The sequence below is a fragment of the Polychytrium aggregatum genome (assembly GCF_025602895.1).
Source record: "Polychytrium aggregatum strain JEL109 chromosome Unknown BJ171scaffold_2, whole genome shotgun sequence".
Taxonomy (NCBI): domain Eukaryota; kingdom Fungi; phylum Chytridiomycota; class Chytridiomycetes; order Polychytriales; genus Polychytrium; species Polychytrium aggregatum.
In genome coordinates, this window is record NW_026516204.1 from 251,750 (window position 1) to 272,431 (window position 20,682).

Genomic DNA, 20,682 nt, shown 5'->3' on the forward strand with positions numbered 1-20,682 from the left:
CGCTGATCTTGATCAACCGAGAGTGGCATCGAATGGCTCGACAGCGAATGCTCGGCCGGCTATGGCCAGTGATGTTGTCGCACGCCTTGATTCCTGACACTCTCTGGAGAACACTGCGGCTGTTGATCAAGTAGAAATGTATTATCTCAGCCAATCCCACGAGGGAGTTGAGATTTCTTCTGGAAAGAAAAGCGAAAGGACAGAGCATGTTGCGCAAGTGCCAGTGGTTATTCCTCAAGAGCGCATTGGCCGTTTCTGAGCAAGGCACTCGCCAACCGAGAAGCAACGGAACATATGTCACCAAACAACAAATCAAACCCGGCAAAGTGAAATTGAAGGATAGCAAAGAGAGACGAGGACTAGTTCGCTGGCTTTCTCAAGAGCAGCTCAAGGGCACACTCCGTCAAGGCGCTCGTGTCGGGCAAACTGGCTTGCTGGATGCGGTGCGGATTAGCCCCAGACATCGACGACGTAGCGGCCAGCCTCGGCCAGGGCAGCAATGTACTGCTCGGCTCGTTCCTTGCCGCGGCCATCGAAGCGCTCGACAATCTTGACGAAGCTCTCGCGGACGGCCGTGCCCAGAGCAGTGCTGCCGCAGAGGAGGATATGGGCTCCGCGCGAGCTGATGCCGGTCCAGAGCTGCTCGGCCAGATCGGTCTTGTTGACGATCAGCGTCTGGACGTACTCCTTCTGGCCGCCGAAGCGAGAGAAGGCGTACTCGAGGCGGGTCAGCACGCCCGACTCGAGGTGGGCCTGCAGCTCGCTCGAGTAGAGGGCGTCCTGGTCGGGATGGCGGCAGCCAAAGATGAGGGTGGCCTCGCCGAGCTCGACGCCTTTCTGCTTGAGGCCCTTGCGCTCCTCGAGGAAGGACCGCATGGGGGCAAAGCCTGGGAGGAACAGCGGCAGTCAGTGATTTGATCTGGTCGGTGGTGCCGAATCACTCAGGAGGCGCGATTCTCAGTTTGGTCCACAGCCATCCTGCTTGGCAGGGCATGTCAAATCCGACAACCCACAAGCACACCGGACACATCCTCACCCACCCAAGACACCACTACTCTATCCGATCGCTCCATCTGATCACCCCGTCCTCGTTGCGTGTCTCCCAGACAAGTCGTACCAGTGCCGGCGCAGACCAGGACAATGGGAGCCTTGGGATCCTCGGGCAGCTTGAACGCCGAGCCGTGAGGACGAATGTGGCCAAGGAGAGGGCCGCCGACCTCGAGTCCAGCGAGGAAGTTGGAGGACAGGCCCTTGTACACCACAGACTGGCCCTTCAGGTCGTGGTGCTCCTCGTTCAGCACGCCGATGCAGAGCTCGACCGTGGTTGGGGTGATGAGGTTGCTCGATGCGATGCTGTACAGTCTGGGCTTCTGGAGAGGAACATTCTGGAATATTCGCACAGTGGTCAGTGGTCAGTATTGGCAGCCAGCACCAGCCATCGTCGACAGCTATCACCCAGACGTTGCTGTATCTGCTCTGGGCCACTGCTTGGCCACTGCTTTGGATCGCAGTCTGTGCTCAACTCAGTTCAACATGGTTCGTGAGGGACCCACCTCGAGGAACTGGCCAAGAGGGATGCGAAGGCTCTTGAAGCGCTCGATCACGTCGGCGATGGAGGCCTTGGTCTTGGCAATCTGCTCGGTGTAGGCTCGGAGCGAGGCCTCGTCCGTGCCGGCGAGCAGCAGGAGGGCGTTCTTCTCGGGGGGACACTCGGTGCAGCCCGACAGGAACTTGAGGAAGTTGCGAGTCGGGGCAGTTCGAATGTCGACGCCGTTGAAAACGTAGCGAAGGGGGATCTCAGTGTCAAAGATCTGCAGCTCGCGCTTGGCAATCGAGTTGGTGTTGGACAGCTTGACGATCTCGTCGATGCCGTGGCCAGGCCAAGTCCAGACTGGGCAGGATTCTGCGAACATCCTCCTCGGTGTTGCGGGGATACACCTCAAAGTGGTCACCGGCAGTGTACTTGTTGGTTTCGGAGGCGGGAATCTGTATGCAGCGATTGCGCCATTGTCAGTGGTCAGAATCAGACTCACCATCGTTCATCGTGGGGGTGCGTTGGGCCATGGATCACCGTCGTCAACATATCTGCTGCATTGCCTGTTATCCATACTCACCTCCAACACGATCGACCAAGCATCCTTGACGGCGCCGGGTTTGGTAAGCAGGGTCTTGCTCTTGACAATGTATCGGAAGCGGCCCAAGTGGCTGCTGATATTGTTGTCAGAGTTTTGGAAGTTCTGCAGGAACGCATCGGTAGCTTTGCCAGCCCAGGTGACTTCGATGCTGTTGGAGGCGGGCGAGGGGTCGACGACGTTGCTGGCATCTGATCCAGAGATCTTGAAGGTGTAGGCAACGCTGGCCCAGAAGAGGCTGGTCCACTTGAGCGTGTCGGTGTCAAAGTCGCCATCCTGCGCGAGAGACAGAGAATGGGTGCGAGAGCAATCAGGGGTATGTCGCTCGTCAGATGCCCATCGTGGATGACTGTCACGATGCAGCATCTATCGGTGTGCCATCAACAAAGGACTGTCGATACCCGCACAGCCGAGTTGCACCCCATAAGCCAACCACATACCACATCGCCGGCACCGCGCTCCAGGAGAGGAGTGGCGCCAAGGTTGACGAGGGAGGTCTCGACAAAACGAGGAAAGTCCTGGTAGGTCTTCCACTGCTTGTTTCCAACGCCATAGATGGCAAAGATGGTGTCCTTGAGGGAACTCTGTCCCTGGGCAGAAATCCACTTGGCAAACTTTTTGGCATTGTCGGGTGGGTTGCCTGGGAGCACCGGAGGGTCACAGAGCTGTGATTAGCTGTCTCTGGGAGATACCGACAGGATGGGCCGGGGAACGGCGGCTTACCATTGTAGGTCGAGGTCGCGACGATGACAAACTTGAAGCCAAAGAGCTTCTCGTTGGCATAGGTATCGAGAGAAGCGACAGTGGGCTTGAAGCCCAGCTTGACGGCCGAGTCGGCAATGTTGCGGGCGACCTGGGACAGGAGGCAGTCAGACACTCGGCATACGCATATCGTTGTGCCGCAGATCACGGAGCGAGCAAGGGGACAACTTACGTCCTCGCTGGTGCCCATGTTGGTGCCGAACAGCACGAGGACCTCGCCAACATCGAGTCGATCGGCCTCGGATTGGATAACAAAGCTGCGGTTGGAGCTGGCGGGTTTGGCAGTATCCAGATCCAGAGTAACTTTGGGAGAAGGAGCCGGGGCACTGGCAGGAGCAGGGGGCAGGAGCAGGGGCCTTGGTGAGGTCGATAGGGTCCGGGCTCGCTGAGGTGGACGCGAATTCCATGAGGACGAAGGGCCAGCTTGACCTGAAGGACAGGCTCGGCGTCATCGGAAATCGTGAACTTGAAGTTGTGCAGGAGATGGGCAATCACAATTCTGGCTTCGATCAGGGCGAATTGAGAGCCAATGCAGGCACGAGGACTGGAGTGGCAAGAGAGCGAGCATGGCGATGTGGATCAATCAGCAGGTGCGCCATTGAGCCAGTTGCCAACACACCTTGCTCGCCCAGTCAGAGATCTACTCAACCAACCAGTTGCTCTATCGATTAGGCAGCCCAGCCTCAGCAATTCACGTCTTGCATTCCTGCACACCCCTGCACATCCACACAGGCATGGCTAATAGACACACTGAGGTACCAAGGTGGGAGCGGAACTACTGCGAGGTACTTACCCAGTTCCAAAGGCAATGTACGAGTACTGAGGACGCTTGGACTCGTTCTGGGGCAGGAAGTTGTCGGGGTTGAACACCTCGGGATTGGCGCCCCAGACAGCCTGATTGCGGTGGGTGTTGATGGTGTGGAAGAGAATGGAGGTATCCTCTGCACGGATCGGGATAGGGAACCTTGTTAGTCGCAAGGAAAACTTCATTCATGTACAAGCCAGTGAGCCATGGGCGAATGCGATATGGACCTAGTGGTGATCCAGCCACACGAACTTACTCTTGATGAGGTAGGGTCCGACAAATGTATCTCGAGTGCATTGTTTGGTGAAAACTGTTGCAGAGCGCCAAGCTGATCAGTTGCATAATACAATCGTATTACCCGGCAGCATCTTGATTGACGTATCTGTCGCAACCAAAACTGTCTTGCTCATATGATTGCACGAACGATGCAATGTAGGGACGTACGAGGAGCAGAAGAATACACGCGCAGTGTCTCCTTGAGAACGGCAAGGGTGTACTTGAGCTCGCCGACAGACTTCTCGTCAATGTTGCCATTGCCCTTGGCAAACACAGTCTCGATTTCATAGCGGAGCTTTTGCTCAACCTCGGGATGGGTGGCGATCATGTAGATAGTCCAAGCCAGCAGACTGGATGTGGTTTCATGACCTAGTGAGTGAGTGAGTGAGTGAGTGAGTGAGTGAGTGAGTGAGTGAGTGAGTGAGTGAGTGAGAGTGAGTGAGAACTGCTGTGACCTATTCGGCGCCATAGCAGAGATCACGAAAAGCACGTACCGGCAATCATAAAAGTGACGATCTGGAAGGCAATGTTCTCCTCAGATAGCTTGAGACCGGTTTCTGGGTCCTCGGTCTTGAGCATGCGCGAGCACATATCCGAGTACTTGTCGGGATCGGCCTGGTGTTCCTTGATCACCTCGTTGACGGTTGACATGATGAAGGTGACGGCCTCTTGAACCTTCTGTTCCTTGTTGCCACCGGTGAACCAGTCGATTCCATCGGCGATACCCGAGAGCGGGCCGAGTTTGTTCTTGGTCATGGCATACTCAAACAGGAAGACCATGTGCTTAACCTGGGTAAGAGCATCCGTGGCAGGTGAGAGATTCAGGAGTGGTTGGGTTCCAGTCGGTATGCAAGTGATCCCATGGAGGATGCCGGTGCACTCGTTCGAGAATACACAGGTCCAGAATGAACAGGTGGTGACTTACGAAGGGGTGCTGCTCAGCGCTGGAGATGGAGTTGAGCTCGTACGAGAAGCCAAAGAGAGAGACAATGTCCAAGGTAACTGCAGCGGCAGCGGTGGCGTTAGCATTCTGAATGACCATCACCAGCGACCGATATCGCCATCACAGCGGCCTTGCTCCGTCATATGGACACAATTTTCACAAGTCTCGGAGCGATGCACCAGATACGGCGGATGCACGATACGTACCTTTGGACATCCACTCGGAGATATCAAAGGTCTCGTCCTTCTCAAGGAAACGGGTGCGGAAAGCTTCGACCAGCAACTTGGTCTGCTGGTTCATAAGCGGAACCGCGGAACCCAGCGATTTGACAGAGAACGCCGGGAGCAAGATACGATGGGCCATGCCCCAAACCGGGTCGTCGTCATTGGCGGTAAACAAGCCGTTGCCAGTAACTGGCTTGAGATAATGAAGGGGGCCGGCGTTGGTGAACTTGCCAAAGCAATCCTCCTGTTTCATGATCTCCTCGATCAAGTAGGGATCGGAAACCACGACGGCAGGACGAGGACCCAGAGAAACGGGAAAAAAGTGGCCGTATTTCTGTCGGAGGCAAGCAGCATGCGTTGGCGTCATTAGCAAACTCTCGATGCGGCGGCGTCATCGGCATATGATATGATAGATCAGTGCTTCGTGGTCGGACGGGAGCATCGGCACTGGTACCGACAGCCAGCTCGACCAGATCACTGGAACAGGACAAGGCTTTGAATACTGCCGCATGCAGTTTGGTACTGCGACCAAAGAGCAAGAAGCAAATAACTGTCGCCCTCAAGCTAGTCTATGTGATTGCGCCAAGGACCGAGCAGCCTCGGCATACTAACATGGTTCAGATCGATCATGGCCAAAGCGGGGGCCGGAAGCAGGTCCAGCACATTGCCTGAAAAGAAGAGAGGAGATGTGTGGTGTGAGATTGAAGCTTGAGCAGATGGCCGCTAGAATATCAACCAGAAGGTGCGACATGAAGCCGACGAGCAGGCAAGAAGTTTACCAAGGATCGGCTTGGGAGGGGGTCCTGCGAAAATCCGTGAAATGCAAGTTAGTGCTGAGCAAATCCAGACCCACATCCGAGTATCAATCACCATCCAGATCGGCGATCTAGTTCGCACAGGGGCTGAAAGCTGCTGGGAGGGGGTGGCGAGTCATTGCAGCCTTCCCACGACACACGCGTCGGAAGCAGATATGGGCAGAGTTCGGGCAGGACGGAGACAGAATGCGGACAGGAGGCAGAGAGGGTGAGCGATACACACCCGGAGGCAGGGGCAGCTGGTGGCGACCAGGAGATCCGCTGGCAAACCAGAGGTTGCTGGCCTTGAGATCAGAGACCCGGTCGGCTTGGTTGTCGAGTGCAGACTTGAGCAGCAGGCTCGGGTCAACGGGATAGGGCGTCAAGCGCGGGTTTGCGATGCCAAACTCGGTCTCGATGCACTGCAAGAGCGAGGTGAGATCGTGGAAGATGCGTGCGCCAGAGTACCCCAAAGCGGGCTTTTCGCCTTGGGTTTGGGCTTGAGCTTGGGCCTGGTGTGGGAAGGTGGGAGGAGCAACGCCCTCGGAGCCAACGTCGATCAGGATCGACTGGCTCGGGAGGTTGTTGTTGATGATGGCGACATAAACAGGGGAGGCGGACATGGTAGCGAAGAAGCCTGGCTGCCGGATGAACGCAAGACAGATGGGTGGTTTTGCTTGGTAGCTCGAGGTGGGAGCCCGGCCAGGACGATGGACTGCTGCCGCCAAGATGCCGGCCGGAGGCTTTTGTACCTGTGTGCGTCTCGTTGGCGGATCCGGTCGCGTGCATGCCTCCCACCGAAAGGACGCGTCGGCCAGACAAGCCCCCGTCCAGACGCCAGCCGAGGCTTTCCCCCTTTCATCCGGCGCAGGAGTGGCGACCAACCACCCCGGGCGTACAACCACATTTGGCTGAGGTGGCTTGTGTCTTCACAAAGCCACTTGGCGGGGGCAGGTCGCCCCGGCCGCGGACGGGACCAGGGTATCCAGATCGTGGCCCTCTGCGACCAACCAGCTGGTCGCACGCCGGAAGGCTGGCCCTGGTGCCCCTTGGGAGGCGGATACACGCCCGAGGCACAGGCGGGGGCCCGGGCCGGATGTTCGGTAACACCGAAGGCCCGAACAGCCAAATTCTTGTCTGGCCTGGGGACATGCCCTCTGTGGCGGAGGGGGAGGTCCGCGGTCTGGTGCTCATGGCCAGCAACCAACGCGGGCGGCCATCACAGGAACATACAGCCGTGACCTAACCGGCCGTGACCGACAACGCGGCCATCGTGCCGATGGTGGCTGCCGGCCGTGGCTGCTTCGAGCGACTGTGGCTTTCGCAACTCGATATCTACTGCATCGTATCGGCACAATCCAATAGGCGCCCGGCAAGCCCGGGGACACGCGCCGCAACCGGATTGCCAGAGAAGAGCTTGACTGCGGCAGCCGGACCGGGGCTGGGGATGGGCTGGCGTGGTCGTCGCGAGCAGATCACGGCGGGCCCAAAACAGGACACCCAGGACTCTGACTTGCCGCCTCAAAACATTGCGCTCTGGCCACGGCCTTCACTCCGAGGCCGCCAGTGTTGGATCCAGGTTTTCAAAAACTACATGTTCGATTGGATTGGGACAGTAACCCCGTGTCTCCATGAAGATAGTATAGATCGCCCCAGACGTAACCCTGCCCATTATTCCGTGACTGCGACGAACTAGTATTCGGTATTTGTGCGGTCGTCTCGCGCCGGGGCACCTGGGGCTGCTGTTGAACCCTCGGATCCACCTTTTTTGTCGGCCTCCGAGATCAAGCCAGCGGACTTTTCAGCAGTCGTCTCCTTGGACACGGGTTTGGAATTAGTCGCGGACCGTGGCTTGCTGGCGTCAGAGGGATGTCGCTTGAGCCGCCGATCGACTGACTCCCGCCCCTTGCCGGATGTGCTGGTCTCTGTTGGACTGCGACTGAGGCCGCCAGTCGACGGAGCTGGTCCGCCTGTTCGCGAGTGGCTGGCGGCTGGCAGCTTGCCTCGATGCGAGGGCGACGATGCCGCCGGGCTGCGTGAGCGGCTGCCGTCTCTGCTGGTCGGCCGATGGACACTCCGGCTTTCGTGGTGGGTCGTCCGCTCAGGCACTGGAGCCTGCGTCCTGCGATTCAGCCCTGCCAACGGCCCGCAGTCCTGGGGACCTCGATCGCTGTCGGGTGCGACTCGGGCCAAAGGAGCGCTGCTCAGGCTCGGTCCTCTCCAGCTCGGAGCCTCGGTCCTGTTCATGTCCGCGGTCGAAACGTGCCGGCCGATCATCCGAGAAGCTGGCGCGGCTGTGCTCGCGGCGCACCTTCAGTGACTCTTCGCGAGGGCTGTACCGGCCGTCGTCGCCATCCTCGGCCTCGATGGGCGGAATGGACTGTCTCCAGCGAGCGCGGTCGCCGTGCGGAGCATCGCCGTGGTCGTAGACCGACGCAGATCGACCCTTGCCTTGGCCCCGGCGAGCCTCGGAGTCAAACGTTCGATATTCATCGCCATCGTCCTGGAGATCGCGCGACGAGCCGCCCCTTGATCCCTGGGATCGAACGCTGAGCGACTCTCGCCGTCGACCGTCTCGATCACATCCGCCGTCCTCGTCCATCTCTCGATGGCTGCGTCCGGTCGCGGTGGGAGACTCACTCGAGTCGTGGTAGCGTCGGTCGTGGTCCTCGTAGTGGATTTCCGGAGCCGCTCTCAAGTTCGAATCTCGTCGGTCAAGCCGCACCTCAGGCTCATCCAAGCCCCTCGGGCCGGCTCGTTCGGGTCCGCGGCCTGGAGAGTGAGCTCGCTCGGGCCGGCTTCTTGCCACCCGGTCGTAGAGGTCGTCGTCGTAGCCAGCCGATCGAGGATGCGATGCGGGTCCGCCATGTCCCCGACGGTCATGCCCGCCGCCTTTGGCAAGCTGATCCATGCCCATGGACACGTACTTGGAGTAATTCGCGGGCATATCCGAGGCGTATCCGGACAGGACATTGGCGCGAGGCGCCTGGCTGGCATGTGAACCCTGAGTCGGATCAGCGGCTTTGAGACCGGTGTAGATCTTGATGTCCGTCTCGTCATCGTCAACCTCGAGCGGCTTGTTGGCCAGATAGTTCTTGACGTTCTTCATCAAATGCAGATAGTTTTCGCCGCTCATCTCCACTTTGCCGATCAGCTCCTCCAGCTCCCGACGCTTGGACATTTCTTTCTGGTACTTCTCGACGTCGGCAGTGAGTTCTTTCTTATCCTTCTGCAGCCCCACCAACTTGATTTGATTAATTTCGTTGGCATTTCGTAGCTCGGCGACATCATCAATTAACAGGCTATCATGGGAACGGAACATTGAGTTATTCCTCCGATGTGCCTCATTCACCATGTGCTAGTACCATGCATCTACCTCTTGTCCTGGCCAAGCTGGATGAGCTCATGCTCTTGTTCTTGCAACCGGCTATCCAAATCGCGAATGCGTTCTTCGAACGCAGACCGGGCTTCGTTGGCTGTGTTTCGTGCGTGATTAACGATGGCGATCGAATGTGGTCAGATGCTCGGCATCGACAGCCACCCAACCGGTCGAAGCAACAGCCGCTCTTGGGATACAGCAAGTCGCACCCTGCAAACACGCACCTGCAGCCAGAGCAGCCTCAGTCGCTCTCAATTGTTGTCCAACTTCGCTCAGCTTCCGGTCCTTGTTGTCAACAGAGATCTTGGCCATGGACAAATCGTCCCGGATCTTGGCCAGCTCTTCGCGCATAATTTCGACCTCCTTGGCTTGGTCTTGGCGCCGTCGGCCCTTTTCATCCCTTTGTTCGAATTCCTTGTGGGCGTGACGCAAAATGCGTGATGTTCAGAATGTGCGATACTCAGAATGGACGATCCCAGCACTCCCAGTCAATACGATGGATCAACGACAGATCGAGCCAAACGAGCCCACAGCCGTCAGGCCGACACGAGCCCGGTGCGTGCAGAGAGGAAAATGAACCTGATGCGTATCTAACAGGGTTCCTGCAACATCATCGGCAAGCGGTGCGCCGTACTGTCGACGCAAATGTGCTCGAATGACGGTGGCCCCGGGTTCGAGAGACATGTCTCGACGAGTAACGTCCAGGTCATGCCTATCCAGAGTGTCTGTGGAAGAAAGCGAGCACGCTGGTGCTGTAGCCGACAAAAACTGCCCACCTTTCTCAGACGCCGCTGAGTATCATCCAACTCGGCCTTGAGGGTCACATTGACTTTGATGAGCTCGGAGCAGTCTTGCTGAATCTTGAGGCGCATGTGCTCGTCCTGGTTACGCACCGTCTCTATCTGCTTCAACTCGGTCTGGAGATCTATCTTCTCGCGCATCAGCTCGGCGATCCGGACCTTTTGTGACTCAATGTCCCAGGACAGCATGCTAGCGTCCGCATCCTCAAGTTTGGTCTGTGTGCACGCATCAATGTCGATTGCCGTGTATCAGTGTCTGGATCGTGTCTCGGCGGCACGGAGCCAAGGATCGAATTGGTGTTCGATGCAGTCGCCGCAGTCGCCGCCATGGATCACCTGAAGCTGGGTGTTGAGTTTGTGCAGCTCCTCGATTCTAGACTTGAGCGTCTGGTTGATGTGCAGCTGCTCTTCGACCTGAGAGATAGACAAGGTCAGAGAGTGCCTCGGCATTCACTCGCGAGCCACATCTCAACAGCCAATGCCGCTACTCCAGCAGCGAGCAAATGTAGATGTGACGTGGATCGCACCTGGTCCTTCCACTTGTTAGCGTTTGCTTCGGCCTCGAGCGTCAGAGCCTGCATCTCCTGCTTCTCTTTGATCATGCGCTTGTGGGCAGCCTCCATCCGATTGTGGTCAGCCTGGATAATCTCCATCTTTTTCCGGAGCGCAATGACTTCACCGTAGATCTTGTCCTTCTCCGTGATTTGAGTTTCTGTTGATCCATATGGGCGAGAAGCATGTGCGATCAGCCAGAGTTCGTGGCTGCGGCCCAGAGGGGCGGTGCGAATACACTCGTGCTGTACTAAACAAGTACCTCTGGTTTCTCGCATCTGGTCGCGGGCCTCGTCTCTCTCCTTCTCGAGCATGGCCATTGTGACAACCAAGGCTTCGTTTTGCGACCTCAGCATCTCGATCTGGTCTTCAAGTCTCTGATGCGACCCGGAATCGGAGGCGGTGATGAGCGCTGCATCCATCACAAACACACCCGGCATTCGTCGTGTTCTCACCGTAATCTCCTTCTTGTTGGTGTCCTGCAGCTCAATGTATTTGTGCTTGAGAGTTTTGATAGCGTCGTTCAGAGGCATCGTCGTGCCCGTGGGCTCACCGCCCGGTGCAACATCTCCATCTGTAAAAGAAGGCCACGAAGAAATGGGGTTGTCGAGGGCGTGTTGGTGCGGTGGGGTATCGGGTGCTTGCCGCACGCGGCCAAGTAATTCGTGGACACTGCACACATATGAGCGTTATTGGCAATGCCCTCAACAGCGCACGATGCCCAGCAACGATACCGTTCTTGGGAGCTCTCCTGAACGGGGTCGTTCACGCCGCGTCGAGCCGTGGTTTGGGGATGAAGTTGAATTGAATTTGGAGGCACACGAGGACGCAAATATTTCGGAGAGAGCGCATCAGTCAAGGAAAATGCTTTGGAACATTGAGCTGAATCCCCGAAAGCTGTCCAGGGCAATATCACTTGAGCATCTGGTGCGGGTACCGCATCGAATAGCGGTGCGAACCAGGGACAACACCGGCCCAGCAAGCATTACTGGCGCAGAGGAAGAGGGCCCATGCATCAAGATCCCACGCCCTGCCGTGACAGCATTCGCTAAAACCAGTGCACAGCTCTGCCGGACGATGAGTTACAGATATCGGGTCTCGAGCTCAAGTAGATAGATTTGCTGCTGCAGGTTGCGGATGTATTCGTCCTCCACATGCTTGCTGCCCGCATCCGGCCCACGAGCACCTGAATGCGGCTTTGCTGTCGGCGACCTCGCCATTTGGAGCGACGGCCGTTGGTTTTTGCCTGGCGAGTCAGCATCACAGCGACAAGAGCAGCGGGCGGGGGCCACGTTAGCGAGTCTCTCATAGCGACTCTGTGGTAACTAGTCGTCGCGACAGAACCCGCCGAGATAACGATGCCACCCAAGACATAGAAAGATTGACGCAATGCTGGCTGAGGGGGAGTGCTGAGTATGATGCTGGATACGACACTGTGCGATGCTGGATGCAATGCTGGATGCGATGGCCGGATACTATTCACGCATGGGTGCCAAACGCACCCGCTGGAAATCCGTTCCCGAGGGGCTGCCGAGACTGGAACGATGGCAGAATGTGATGCGACATGGCTCGGAGGAAGGTGGAGAGGATGAGTTCCGGCACAGCACGTTTTTCACCGAGACCCGATCGCTGACTATCGGCACCAGCGGCGGACTGCGGGAGGGGGTGGGAACTTGCGTTCTGTCCTCGCTCGGAGACCAAGAGCACATCCCTCCCAATCACGATGGTTGGTCTTCCCGAGCAAGGCTCCGTCCCGTGGATGCCAGAGTGGCATCAGCTTGAGAGAAACTCGCTGCATGGGATGCTGCAGATGCTGCAGATGCTGCAGATGCTGCGCGGGCTGCTGCCTCCTCATCGGCCATCGGCCATCGGCCATCGGCGCCCTTCTGGCCCGATGCTTGATCTCCCAGCAGCCGCTGCGATCACCGTCCAAGGAGGGTTCGAGAAGCATCCTTGGCTCTTGGGCCGTCGCTTACGTCAGCATGTCAGCTCTTTGCAATGCAAGCGCCCTCGCGCACCCAACGCTGTCCCAAACCCGGCAGCCATCTGCTGACTGAATCGAGCCGCCGAATCGACTCTTTGCCGTAATCGCACCGCCTCGCCGACTGCATCTGCTCCCGCCTCTGGAACCAACCAGCATAGCATAACATAGCATAGCACCCGCCGCGATGACCACCAACTGGAAGAATGTCAACAACTGGTACGTGCGAGCGAGCCTGTCTGTCTGCACACCATCGGGCGAGATCATCCGCGCTCGAGACCCCGGATATCGAGCAAACCCCGGCCGCCATCCCCGCATCGATCGATGTGGCTCTTCCTCGCTGCAGCACGCGGGGGCATGTCAGCAACTTGAGTCTGAGCGATTTCGACGGAGAAGCAGCCACCATGCTGCCGCAGCAGCGATGATACTCACGTCAGATCGGTGTGTGGTGTCGAATGGCCGTTTGCAGGCACTGGGTCGAAAAGAACTGCATGAATTGGGTCAAGGAGCACATCCCCAAGAAGCTTAAGGGTCTTTCGTCCGAGCAGGGCGGTATCAAGGTGCATGTGACCGATGTCAGCAACATCGCTGGCGATGCTGATCTGAACCAGCGGAAGGGCAAGATCTTTGCCATCTACGACATCTCGCTCCATGTCCATTGGTCTGGTAAGATTCACCATGGGTATCGACGGTGACATCTGCACCGGTGGGCTGGGAGGCCTGACTCACAGGCTATTCTGTCGATCTACCGGATACGTGGGAGCTGTCGATGGTGTCGCCCCAAGTCCAAGTGGCTGGCTTCAACTTGGAGGTGTGCGCTGCTTGTTAACTCGACCGCATTGCAGGCGAGAGCGCCGATGGCAGCAAGGCCCAGGGCAAGATCGTGATCCCCGAGGTCTGCTACGATACCGATGCCGATGACATCACGGTAAGTTTCGGCGAGGCAGGGCTGGTTGGCCACTATCGCTTCTTGACAGCGCTCTTGGCCATGCCCTTCTCCTCTGCCCGGATATCCTCGCCGATCCACTCGCTGACCTGCCGGCACCCGGCGCATGCCACAGTTCGATGTCTCTGTCGAGGCCGAGAGCCCGAAAACCAGGGAAATCAAAGAAGTTGTGCGAAAGCACCTCACCAAGGTAATTGGCAAGGCTCTGGTCGAGCTTGGCCCTGACATGATCAACGGTAAGCTCCCTGCCCGTCCGATGAGCGCCGATCCCGAGGCCATGGATCTCTGTCGATGCTGCAGCGATACAGCACTTTGCTGCCCCGACCCGCTTGCTCATCTGGACACCGCTCGGGCAGATCACAAGGACGATGTCAAGATTGCCGACCACCAGATGACTGGCCACCCTGTCTTGGAGCAATACAAGCCCAAGCCCCCTGTCGAAACCGCCAAGGATCCGCTGCAGAACAGCGACAACACTCATGTCCTCGGCTCGCTCGTCACCCTCAACATGAATATTGAGTTTGTTGCCTCGGCCCGCGATCTCTACGACTGCATCGTGGATGCGGGCAAGGCCTCGCTCTGGACGCGGTCAAAGGCCGTGGTCTCGCAACAGCCCGGCAGCGACTTTTCTTTCTTTGACGGCAACATCACCGGCACTATAACCGAGCTGGTACTTGGAGCGGGGGCTTTGTCGGGGGGGGGTGCACTCGTCTTGCGCTGGGAATAATGCGACTGTCGCCTGGATGAAATGTTGCCTGGATGTAGTGTCTGCCAAGGCGCATACATAGCTGATCATGGCCGCTCTGCATTGTCCCGGTTGGGGCTTTCAATTAGGTCGAAGGCAAGAAGATTGTCCAGAAGTGGCGTCTCAAGACCTGGCCATCGGGTGAGTGGTTAGATATGCCGTCCATGGCGACGATTCAAGACTTGCGTCTGTCTGGCTTGCCTGCATGAGGTGTTGTAGCTTGGATTCTGTTGTGGCCTCGCCGGCGATCACCTGTGGTTGTGGCGGCTGTTGCTGTTGCTGTTGTTGCTGCTGCTGCCGATGCTGCTGCCGATGCTGCTGCTGATGCTGCTGCCGATGTCGGTGCTGACCCTGCTGCAATCGCCAGGCCACCACTCCACTGTCACCATGGACTTTGTCGAGTCCACTGACTCCACCAACCTCAAGATCACCCACGCCGACGTCCCCGTTGGCCAGAAGGAGCAGACCGAGCGAAACTGGACCAACTACTACTTCAACCCGATCAAGGCCACGTTCGGGTAAGCCGCTGAGCCGCAGGCACAGGGGAGGGCGGGCTTGCGCAGGGCAGGATGGCTGCGTGACCCGACTTGCTGGGGCGAAAGGCCGTTGAAGAGTTGGAATGCCGAGTCCGCTGCTGACATATGTGCATCCCATGCCGGACATGCGACCAGATACGGCGCCTTGTTGTAAGCAGTCGAGCACAGCCTGTACGCATGGTGCATCGCCCATCCAATTGCTCAATACAGCAGGATTCTCCACACCAGCGGTCCCCACGGTGGCAGACGCCCTCGCAATCGTGAGCAGGCCGCTGGTCGGTATGGGCTTGCTGTTAAGGTTCTTGGCGCCTGGCCCACCACCAGACAGCCAGCGGAGGCAACAAGACCGAGGGCAGGTGGAGTCGGGAGATTGGCCGCCTCCAGGAACCCATGCTGGTCCCTGCCCTCCCATGCTGGTCCCTGCCGACCCATGGCATAGCACGCGGGCTCAGCCGAAGCGGGCCTTTTTGTCGATATAAATGTTCGCTGCGATCGCCGGCAGCCCACCCAGCCAGCACCGATCCATCCGAACAGCACCGATCCAGCCCCGCACTGCCCACCGATCAGCATCGATCAGACACCACCATCCAGTCCCCTTGTCGTCCCGCCACTCGTCGAGATCCGAATCACCATCATGGGCAAGCTGGGTATCGCCGCAAGCCAGGTCAGGCTCTTCGTCACCGACATTGACGGAACCCTCCTCAGCTCCGACCACAAGCTCTCGGAGCGCAACATCAGGGTGATCCGGAGCTTCATCAAGAACCATCCCGACGTTCCCCTGATCCTGGCCACCGGCAAGAGCTTCCCCGCCAGCCTCGAGATCTGCCAGGCCATTCCAGAGCTCCTCGGCACAGGCATCTTTGTGCAGTGCAACGGCGGCTATGTCCTGACCACCCGGGCCGATGCTCACAGCACGCCGCTCGCCCGTCCTCTCGTTGGGAATGTCCCGTCGTCACTTGCATCCCTGAGGGTCCTCCATCAGACGATGGTGCCGCCGCTGGAGGCCATGTACTTCCTCCATCACGCCTATGTCAACAGAGTCTCGCCGGTCATCTACTCGGGCTCGGATCTGTTTTCCTTCCAGGCTCCGGCCGAGACCCATCCCAACCACGAGTCGCTGCTGGGCATCACGGTGCGCTACCACGAGCCCGCGGTGCTGAAGCTGGGCTATGATGATCTGATCGAAAGGGTCTTGACCGGAGACATTGTCGTCAACAAGATCGTCTATGTGGCCACCGTGGAGACGCTCTCCGGTATTGTCGCCGCCCTCGAGGCCATCGGCGAGACGGCCGTGCCAGAGCCGATCCAGCGCAACCCCCGTTACCGACTGCATCTGTCACGGTATGTGGCAGCGGGCCATCCGGAATCCGGCCCCATCCGGCTGTCGCCCCTGCAGCCCGTCCAGCTCGTCCAGACCACATCTGAGACGATCGAGATCATCCCGCGCGGCTCGTCCAAGGGCCGCGCCCTCGAGATTATCTGCGGCAAGGATCACCTCGACATCCCGCTGGACTCTGTCGTGGCCATGGGCGATGCCATGAACGACGTCGAGATGTTCAAGACCGTGGGCTTTGGCATTGCGGTTCAGAACGCCTCCGAGCCGGTCAAGGCCGCAGCGGCCCTCGTCTGTGAGTGGTCCAACGACCAGGACGCTGTGGCGAGCTGCATCGAGGACATATTCGGACCACATTCCACTTAGCGGCATACATATAGCCCAGCTCGTTCAGAACGAAACGGGAGCGCCCCTGTACATTCCTTCGCAACAATCACGGCCTGTTGTTGGTTTAGGGAGCACCTTATTGATATATAAAATGGACTCGACTATCTGAACGGCTCCGTGGTTTCTCAATATCGAGAGAGTCAGGTCGAACAAGTCGCTCGCTGTGTGTTCTGGATTGAGGGTATCTGGCGATAGTGGGGAATGAGAGTCCTCAAAGTACTTGACAAAGATGAGCCTCCGTGGGCTTGGTGGGTATCCACTCCCTTGCTTGCGCAAGGCATTCTCGAAGGCAACCACAATGCCAGTTTCCTTGGATACAGCATTTGGTCATAGCGGGCGATAGATGGGCGTATATTCAGGACCCAGACAACAATGACAGCCCTGATTCAAAACAGGGCGATCGGTTTCGTTTTAGTGAACTGTAAACAAAGGAAGGATAGTGGTGGCCAGTAGGGAGAACAACGGTGGCATAGAAAGCACAGAAGGGGGAGGGAGTTCAAGGCAGGACATATCCAGCGGTTGCTAAGGACAGCAGAGGGTCGGTTGGGCTGAGGGCCAATCGCTCTCTGACTGCTGCGACAAGACATGGGAATCGCACGAATTGTTGGTCATTTACCCACGCGCTCGGGCGCTATCCATAGAGATGAACGACAACTTGTCAGGGAGAAGGCGGGTCGATCGACGAACGAATGAGCGAATGAACGAACGAACGAATGAACGAACGAACGAACTAGGTAAACATGGAGCACTGGAGAAGGGAGCACTGTTTGGTGGATGCTGACCGGATTGTGAGTTTGTTTTGTTGGTTGGCTGTCACGACGACTGCACCAACCCACTAAGCAAACCAAGGGAAGGCCGTGCTGAAATGGGAGCTGAAACGGGGGCTGGGGGAGGGAATAGGAATGTCTTGGGTCTTGGGCAGATTGATGGCACCAAGTTCCACAGGATCCAGGGAAGGCGGATGGCTCAGGACCGCCCATGGCTTTACCAAAGTCTATCGCACAAGTCCATCGACCGACCGAGAGTCCTCGGCAAAGCTGACTCCAGACTGCGACCGCGACGAAGCCGACATGACGGGCGACATGACGCTTGGCGACGACGTTGATTCGGAAAAGGACGTTGCGAACGAGGCGGAGCGGGCGGTGGTGGGAGCACCAGGCCGGTTGGATGGCGAGGAGAGCTTTGGCGACTTGGACGAGATGATGTACTCGTTGTTGATGAAGTGATGGGGCTTGTTTGGAGCCACATCGAGCCCTCGCTGCCGCCGAGCAGAGCGGCGCATCCGGATCGATTCTTCCCGCCGTATGTTCCTGTCACGACCATACCGGCGAGTGAGCAGGAAGCAGCCCAGGGCACCAGCGACAATGAAGACCGCCGAGCCGGTGATAATGGCAATCAGAACTGTGCTGCTCATGCCGGACGGAGACGTGCCCGAGAGCCTTGGCAGCGCAGGCTGTCCGTCCGTTGAAGAGTCGGTGTAGGGGCCGCAGATGTTATGGGCGTTGGCGTGGAGGCTGCAAGCAGACAAGCCTGGATACTGGCACTGGAGGTTGTATGCACAGGAACTGCCCTCGGGGCTGAGGGGCAGGCACATCCTCGACGATGAATCGCAGTAGTACGGACCGGGGTTCTCGACCGAGGTGTTGTCCGGGATGGGTGACGAATAGAACTGGGAGCCGTTGCAGTTGGAGTAGGCGGCGAGCTCGATCATGTCGACATTGGAGATGCCCTCGATCTGGGACTGCAAGCTCGAGTTTGAGGGCACCGGGCAGAGCGAGCACGAGGCGCCGGCGCCGAGAAAGCCATTGGGGCCTTGGATGACGACGAACGCTTGGGAGCCGCTGGACCCGGCTTGGGAGTTTACGTCGGGAGCGAGATACGGCCCTTGGGCGAGCCGGACATCGTTGGTGAGGATGCAGCCGGCAAAGTGGGTTGGCAGACAGAAGAGCCCGGAAAGGTCCAGAAAGCAGGCCTGACCGGACGGACAGAAGGGAGAGTAGCCCAGGTTCGGATCGAACGAAGCTGTGAGATCGCATGGTGAATACGACTCCAGAGGGACCTGCAAGGTCAGGTCCTGCGGTGCGTTGGTGGAATTCGACATGGGCGGCGGCGGCTGGATCAGGAACTTGGACTGGGGGGTATGGGGCTGATCGGCAACAACAGGGGGAGCGAGGAGCAGACACGGGAAGCAGGGTCGGTCGAGATCAGCGCGAAAGAGGGGTATGGAAAAGAATGGAAAAGAATGGAATAGAATGGAATAGATTCACAAGCTCGCTGCGAGCAAGAGAGCCCCAGGCAGGGAGGTTTCGACGAAGGCGAGCGAAAGCAGCCGGGCAAACGGGACGAAGGCCAGAGAAACAGGCGGAGGCGATCGAACAGGGCTGGATCGCTCCCTTGGCAAGGGGCGCCATTGTGCGATGCCGCACAGGGACAGGCTCTGCGGCCGGTGGAGCGGCTGGGCGGCTTGGTCTGGATGTTGTGCGCGCAAGGCCGGCGCGGGCGCAAGGGACGACGAACGCGGGAGGACGCGAAGGATGCGAAGGATGCGAAGGATGTGCTGCGGGGGCATCGACGGATGTGCCAAAGCCGGCCGCGGCGATGAAACGCTGGCTGTTGCGCACAAGGCGGGCTGCTGGCCGTGGACCGGGCCGACGACGGTATCGCTGTCCATCACAACATTGTCCATCGCATCATTGTCCATCGCAACATTGTCCATCCATCCACCGTTGTCCGTCATGCTCAATCGTACGCACTCCTGGCGTATGGGCGATTGTCGAGACGCCCGCATCGGCAGACCGGCTATTCCCGGCTCTCTCTTGGTTGAGCAGGACATGCACATAGTGTTCGTATCGGGCTGCCGCTTGGATAGCACATACGCCTTTCCATGCCTCGAAAGCGTCGCCCGTCGATCCGCAATTGCCACTGTCGCGCTGAAGTCTCTGCGTCAACCGAGTCCAGAACATGATCCCCGGAGACACACGAATCCGCAGCCACCAGGCCAGCCAGCGTGCTCAAAGTCATGGTTGTGCGGCCCGCTCTGGACCATTCAGGGTGGCCAGATGGTCTTGCAAGGGCTGTATTCCAAAGCGGCCTAGTTCAAAGGGCGCAGACTCGACCAAACATCGGGACAGCATCGGTCGAAGCGGCGGCTGAAGCGTCGGTTGAAGCATAGCTCGAAGCATTGGTTGAAGTGGCGGTCACCTTTTCTTGAATCCAAACTTTTTCCGCTCATAGAACAGATCTGTTTTGCTGCTGCCCAGGTTCACAATCTTTGGACATCCGTCACGCTGCGAGGAGTCCATTGGGCCGATGCGGTGGAGGTGAGGCAATGTAAATGCATTGCGGGGAAGGAAACGCAGTGGATAAGCGATCGTCCAGCACGTCGTAGAGGGGGCGCTGTCCGCTATCCACTGATCCGCGCCAGGGCCCGGCTGCTCGGTGGTGCACTTACATCCTTTTCCATGATAACACACTCTTTGCAGTAGTAGGCATCCGACACTCCTGGGCCTCCGCAGGTTACGCAGCGTCCTTGATACGAGCCGTAGTTGCATTCGTCACAGATCCGCACAAGATCGGCCGGCCGGACGTACGAGTCGCAGATGACACACTTGCCGTCGCATTTTTCACACAGTCGCCCGATAGCTGCAACAGAAAGGACGCCGCCCAACAGAGAAGCCGAAAGAGATTGTTTCGTTTCAGTCGAGAGATCAAGGCGATCGGAGTGATAGATCAGCAGCCGACGCTACCAACGAAGCGAAAACGCAGCCGAACGGCTGCTCAGCGCCACAGTGCATCGTACCGATTCCGGGCTGCTTCCTGCAAAAGATCAGATCGGGGTGGTGGCGAGCCATGGCGACAGGATATGCTGATGTCGGATCCTTGGGTGTTTGCTTGGTGGATCGGCAGGGAAGCGCCGTCGCTGGGCCTTGGAAACGGCGATCGCACATTGCCCCGCCTGCTCACGTGAAGAGCGATCCACGTGGCCCTGGCGTGATGAGGCAAGCAGTCACGGGTTGCCCTTGCACTCGGTGCCTGTTTCGAGCCCCGCGTTGGTCCTGGCAACCCGGTTTCTTCTGCAAGCCAAGCA

General features: G+C 58.2%; 6 protein-coding genes across 6 annotated transcripts; 2 read left to right on the plus strand and 4 right to left on the minus strand.

Annotated features, from left to right (window-relative positions):
• Positions 1 to 410: 410 nt before the first annotated feature.
• BJ171DRAFT_485813 (cytochrome P450) lies at positions 411 to 6,604 on the minus strand. The gene is made up of 17 exons (XM_053109160.1): positions 6,181 to 6,604; positions 5,755 to 5,810; positions 5,125 to 5,476; positions 4,901 to 4,977; positions 4,470 to 4,764; positions 4,144 to 4,344; positions 3,956 to 4,009; positions 3,688 to 3,835; positions 3,308 to 3,438; positions 3,067 to 3,197; positions 2,856 to 2,985; positions 2,573 to 2,772; positions 2,115 to 2,408; positions 1,912 to 1,986; positions 1,554 to 1,859; positions 1,118 to 1,385; positions 411 to 887 (listed from the first exon to the last, which is right to left on the minus strand). The coding sequence occupies exons 1-17, from the start codon at positions 6,557 to 6,559 to the stop codon at positions 451 to 453; spliced, it is 3,534 nt and encodes a 1,177-aa protein (XP_052971317.1). The 5' UTR covers positions 6,560 to 6,604; the 3' UTR covers positions 411 to 450.
• Positions 6,605 to 7,834: 1,230 nt separating this feature from the next.
• On the minus strand, positions 7,835 to 12,348 carry BJ171DRAFT_111617 (uncharacterized protein). The gene is made up of 11 exons (XM_053105457.1): positions 12,170 to 12,348; positions 11,754 to 11,913; positions 11,402 to 11,418; positions 11,123 to 11,241; positions 10,930 to 11,044; positions 10,643 to 10,827; positions 10,452 to 10,529; positions 10,092 to 10,331; positions 9,540 to 9,729; positions 9,313 to 9,412; positions 7,835 to 9,238 (listed from the first exon to the last, which is right to left on the minus strand). The coding sequence occupies exons 1-11, from the start codon at positions 12,231 to 12,233 to the stop codon at positions 8,038 to 8,040; spliced, it is 2,469 nt and encodes an 822-aa protein (XP_052971318.1). The 5' UTR covers positions 12,234 to 12,348; the 3' UTR covers positions 7,835 to 8,037.
• A 360-nt stretch (positions 12,349 to 12,708) lies between these two features.
• Positions 12,709 to 15,385, plus strand: BJ171DRAFT_485818 (activator of Hsp90 ATPase). Its single transcript, XM_053109161.1, has 8 exons — positions 12,709 to 12,867; positions 13,118 to 13,314; positions 13,494 to 13,576; positions 13,710 to 13,830; positions 13,951 to 14,264; positions 14,429 to 14,480; positions 14,707 to 14,857; positions 15,011 to 15,385. Exons 1-8 carry the CDS (start codon positions 12,836 to 12,838, stop codon positions 15,027 to 15,029), a joined length of 969 nt encoding a protein of 322 aa, XP_052971319.1. The 5' UTR covers positions 12,709 to 12,835; the 3' UTR covers positions 15,030 to 15,385.
• BJ171DRAFT_485819 (HAD-like domain-containing protein) lies at positions 15,386 to 16,705 on the plus strand. The gene has a single exon (XM_053109162.1). It carries the CDS (start codon positions 15,510 to 15,512, stop codon positions 16,572 to 16,574), a length of 1,065 nt encoding a protein of 354 aa, XP_052971320.1. The 5' UTR covers positions 15,386 to 15,509; the 3' UTR covers positions 16,575 to 16,705.
• Positions 16,706 to 17,589: 884 nt separating this feature from the next.
• Positions 17,590 to 19,616, minus strand: BJ171DRAFT_470918 (uncharacterized protein; the record flags this gene model as incomplete). Its single annotated transcript, XM_053108584.1, has 3 exons — positions 17,590 to 18,741; positions 18,907 to 19,534; positions 19,576 to 19,616. 3 exons carry the CDS (start codon positions 19,614 to 19,616, stop codon positions 17,590 to 17,592), a joined length of 1,821 nt encoding a protein of 606 aa, XP_052971321.1.
• On the minus strand, positions 19,571 to 20,569 carry BJ171DRAFT_485823 (PHF5-like protein-domain-containing protein). Its single transcript, XM_053109163.1, has 3 exons — positions 20,395 to 20,569; positions 20,047 to 20,237; positions 19,571 to 19,882 (listed from the first exon to the last, which is right to left on the minus strand). The coding sequence occupies exons 1-3, from the start codon at positions 20,540 to 20,542 to the stop codon at positions 19,793 to 19,795; spliced, it is 429 nt and encodes a 142-aa protein (XP_052971322.1). The 5' UTR covers positions 20,543 to 20,569; the 3' UTR covers positions 19,571 to 19,792.
• Between the last annotated feature and the right edge of the window lie 113 nt (positions 20,570 to 20,682).

Coding starts and splice junctions, on each gene's coding strand:
- BJ171DRAFT_111617 (XM_053105457.1), bottom strand. CDS start 12,233: ATGTCGCATCACATTCTGCCATCGTTCCAGTCTCGGCAGCCCCTCGGG. Junction 10,828..10,929: donor CCAGATGCGAGAAACCAGAG/GTACTTGTTTAG, acceptor ATGGATCAACAG/AAACTCAAATCACGGAGAAG. Junction 9,413..9,539: donor TGAGGCTGCTCTGGCTGCAG/GTGCGTGTTTGC, acceptor CACGAAACACAG/CCAACGAAGCCCGGTCTGCG.
- BJ171DRAFT_485818 (XM_053109161.1), top strand. CDS start 12,836: ATGACCACCAACTGGAAGAATGTCAACAACTG. Junction 13,831..13,950: donor TGGCCCTGACATGATCAACG/GTAAGCTCCCTG, acceptor CCGCTCGGGCAG/ATCACAAGGACGATGTCAAG. Junction 14,265..14,428: donor CCGGCACTATAACCGAGCTG/GTACTTGGAGCG, acceptor GCTTTCAATTAG/GTCGAAGGCAAGAAGATTGT.
- BJ171DRAFT_485823 (XM_053109163.1), bottom strand. CDS start 20,542: ATGTGCGATCGCCGTTTCCAAGGCCCAGCGACGGCGCTTCCCTGCCGA. Junction 20,238..20,394: donor CAGGAAGCAGCCCGGAATCG/GTACGATGCACT, acceptor TTTCTGTTGCAG/CTATCGGGCGACTGTGTGAA. Junction 19,883..20,046: donor GTGTTATCATGGAAAAGGAT/GTAAGTGCACCA, acceptor GACTCCTCGCAG/CGTGACGGATGTCCAAAGAT.
- BJ171DRAFT_485819 (XM_053109162.1), top strand. CDS start 15,510: ATGGGCAAGCTGGGTATCGCCGCAAGCCAGGTCAGGCTCTTCGTCACC.
- BJ171DRAFT_485813 (XM_053109160.1), bottom strand. CDS start 6,559: ATGTCCGCCTCCCCTGTTTATGTCGCCATCATCAACAACAACCTCCCG. Junction 2,986..3,066: donor ACATGGGCACCAGCGAGGAC/GTAAGTTGTCCC, acceptor CTCCTGTCCCAG/GTCGCCCGCAACATTGCCGA. Junction 888..1,117: donor CCTGGTCTGCGCCGGCACTG/GTACGACTTGTC, acceptor TGTTCCTCCCAG/GCTTTGCCCCCATGCGGTCC.